Source organism: Crocodylus porosus, unplaced genomic scaffold (genome assembly GCF_001723895.1).
Source record: "Crocodylus porosus isolate Cpor-Errol unplaced genomic scaffold, CroPor_comp1, whole genome shotgun sequence".
Classification (NCBI taxonomy): domain Eukaryota; kingdom Metazoa; phylum Chordata; order Crocodylia; family Crocodylidae; genus Crocodylus; species Crocodylus porosus.
The window spans coordinates 19469704-19471451 of NW_017728943.1; the positions used below are offsets into that span (position 1 = coordinate 19469704).

The window sequence follows — 1748 nt, forward strand, 5'->3', positions numbered from 1 at the left end:
GGTGTTTCATTTTGATCTCAGAAAAATGTGGATTTTGGGTTACTTTTTTAAATCCAAAAATTGGGGATTTTCTTTAATCAGAGAAAACCAGGATCCCTGCTGATTAGGTTAGCTCTCAACAGCACCTAGTTTCTGGGATGAGAAATGGGGATTCAACCCAAGCCTTTCATAATCTAGGACATCCCCAATGCCACGATGTAATAGAACTGGTTTTGCCCAAGCCTGTAAGACAGGCCCCAACATGAAAGATTGCACTCTGAATACTGAGCACTGCACACCAGACCCTAGAAACCCTTGCAGGAAGCATTAAAGGTTACAGAGTGGACAACCAAACAATCTTATGGTTTCATGAGCAGATATAAATGACCCATTCGTACCTGCCAGGGGATGCTTCCACACCATCTCTTTCCATCCTTCTTACTCTTAAGGCATCGATAAAACAGTCTAGTGGAGAGTGAAACAAAAACAAGAGCTATGAGAGTTGATTCTAACACTCATATTAAGTGCTCTCCCACGGCAATTCAATGGGCATGGGAAATGTCACATGGCATCAGGCTCCTGAACTACACATTATATCTAAAAGCTTTTGCTATTCAATAATGATCACATTTAGTAACTGGCCACTTCAGAGCTTTCTACAATCTTAACATTCTCTGGATAGAGATTCAGTCCTTCTGCTTAATCACCTCTCTCTTGTCTTGAAATGAAAACTGAAGGTGCACTGGCACATAATAGTCAAAGCTCTTAAAGGCAAGCCACACCTCAGGAACCTCTTGTGTTTTACCAAAGCTCAAAACAATTACCAATACATGTAAGCGATGAACAATCATGCCCGAGTGATTTATCCCAGAACTGCAATTGCATTTTCTGGCTAATTATCCACATACCTAGCATTGAGTACTACATTCCAAAATCCTGAGCATCTGCAAAACAGTTGTCTTAAAATAAGCTGTTTTAAAAAAATGCCTCCCTTTCCCCCTCAATTCAAATAAATGTTTCCTTTCCCCTCAAAGTGAAATTATTCTCAAAACCAGAAATGCCTGACATCCATCCTAGGCAGGTTAGAGCTTCAGAGACCAGCATTTAACAGCCCTAAAGGACAAGAAATGGGAAATTAACACCACTAAGAATAAAGGATCCCATCTTTGGGACAGATTAGAACTAGACTAAGTTGTGACATATTTATGTTTAGTGTGCAACTGCAACACACCATTAGTTATATTTTTAAATCTACTAGTGTTAAGGAGGAAGGAGGAGCCAGGAAACTATAGGCAAGTTAGTCTTACCTCGATCCTGGGTAAGCTTTTTGAGAGAATAATCCTGGCTCATGTCCACGAGGGGCCAGCGGAGGGAGGTTATGGTTAGTGGCAACAACACGGGCTCATCAGAGGCAGGTCCTGTCAGACCAACCTGATGCCTTCTACGACCAGGTCACCAAATCCTTAGATGCAGGGGTAGCAGTGGATGTAGTCTTTCTGGACTTTAGGAAGGCCTTCGATGCTGTCTCTCATCCTGTTCTCATTAAAACACTAGGAGACTGTGGCGTCGACACCTACACAGTCAAATGGGTTGCCAACTGGCTGGAGGGCCATACCCAGAGACTGGTAATGGATGGTTCTTATTCGACCTGGAAGGGTGTGGGCAGTGGGGTCCCCCAGGGCTCAGTCCTCGGGCCCGCACTGTTCAACATCTTCATCAGTGACTTGGACGAGGGGGTAAAAAACACCCTGTTCAAATTTGCTGATGAC

The 1748-nt window shown here is 43.3% G+C and overlaps 1 protein-coding gene across 3 annotated transcripts in view; it reads right to left on the reverse strand.

Moving 5' to 3' along the window:
* Positions 1 to 1748, reverse strand: part of TTF2 (transcription termination factor 2) — a 34559-nt gene that overhangs the window by 27733 nt on the left and 5078 nt on the right. For all 3 annotated transcript variants that reach the window (XR_002103488.1, XM_019548847.1, XM_019548846.1), the window contains exon 4: positions 378 to 444. Coding sequence is in view for 2 of the 3 variants with exons in the window: in XM_019548847.1 (XP_019404392.1) it covers positions 378 to 444 (67 nt within the window). In the remaining variant the exon portion in view is untranslated. The remainder of the gene's footprint in view (positions 1 to 377; positions 445 to 1748) is intronic.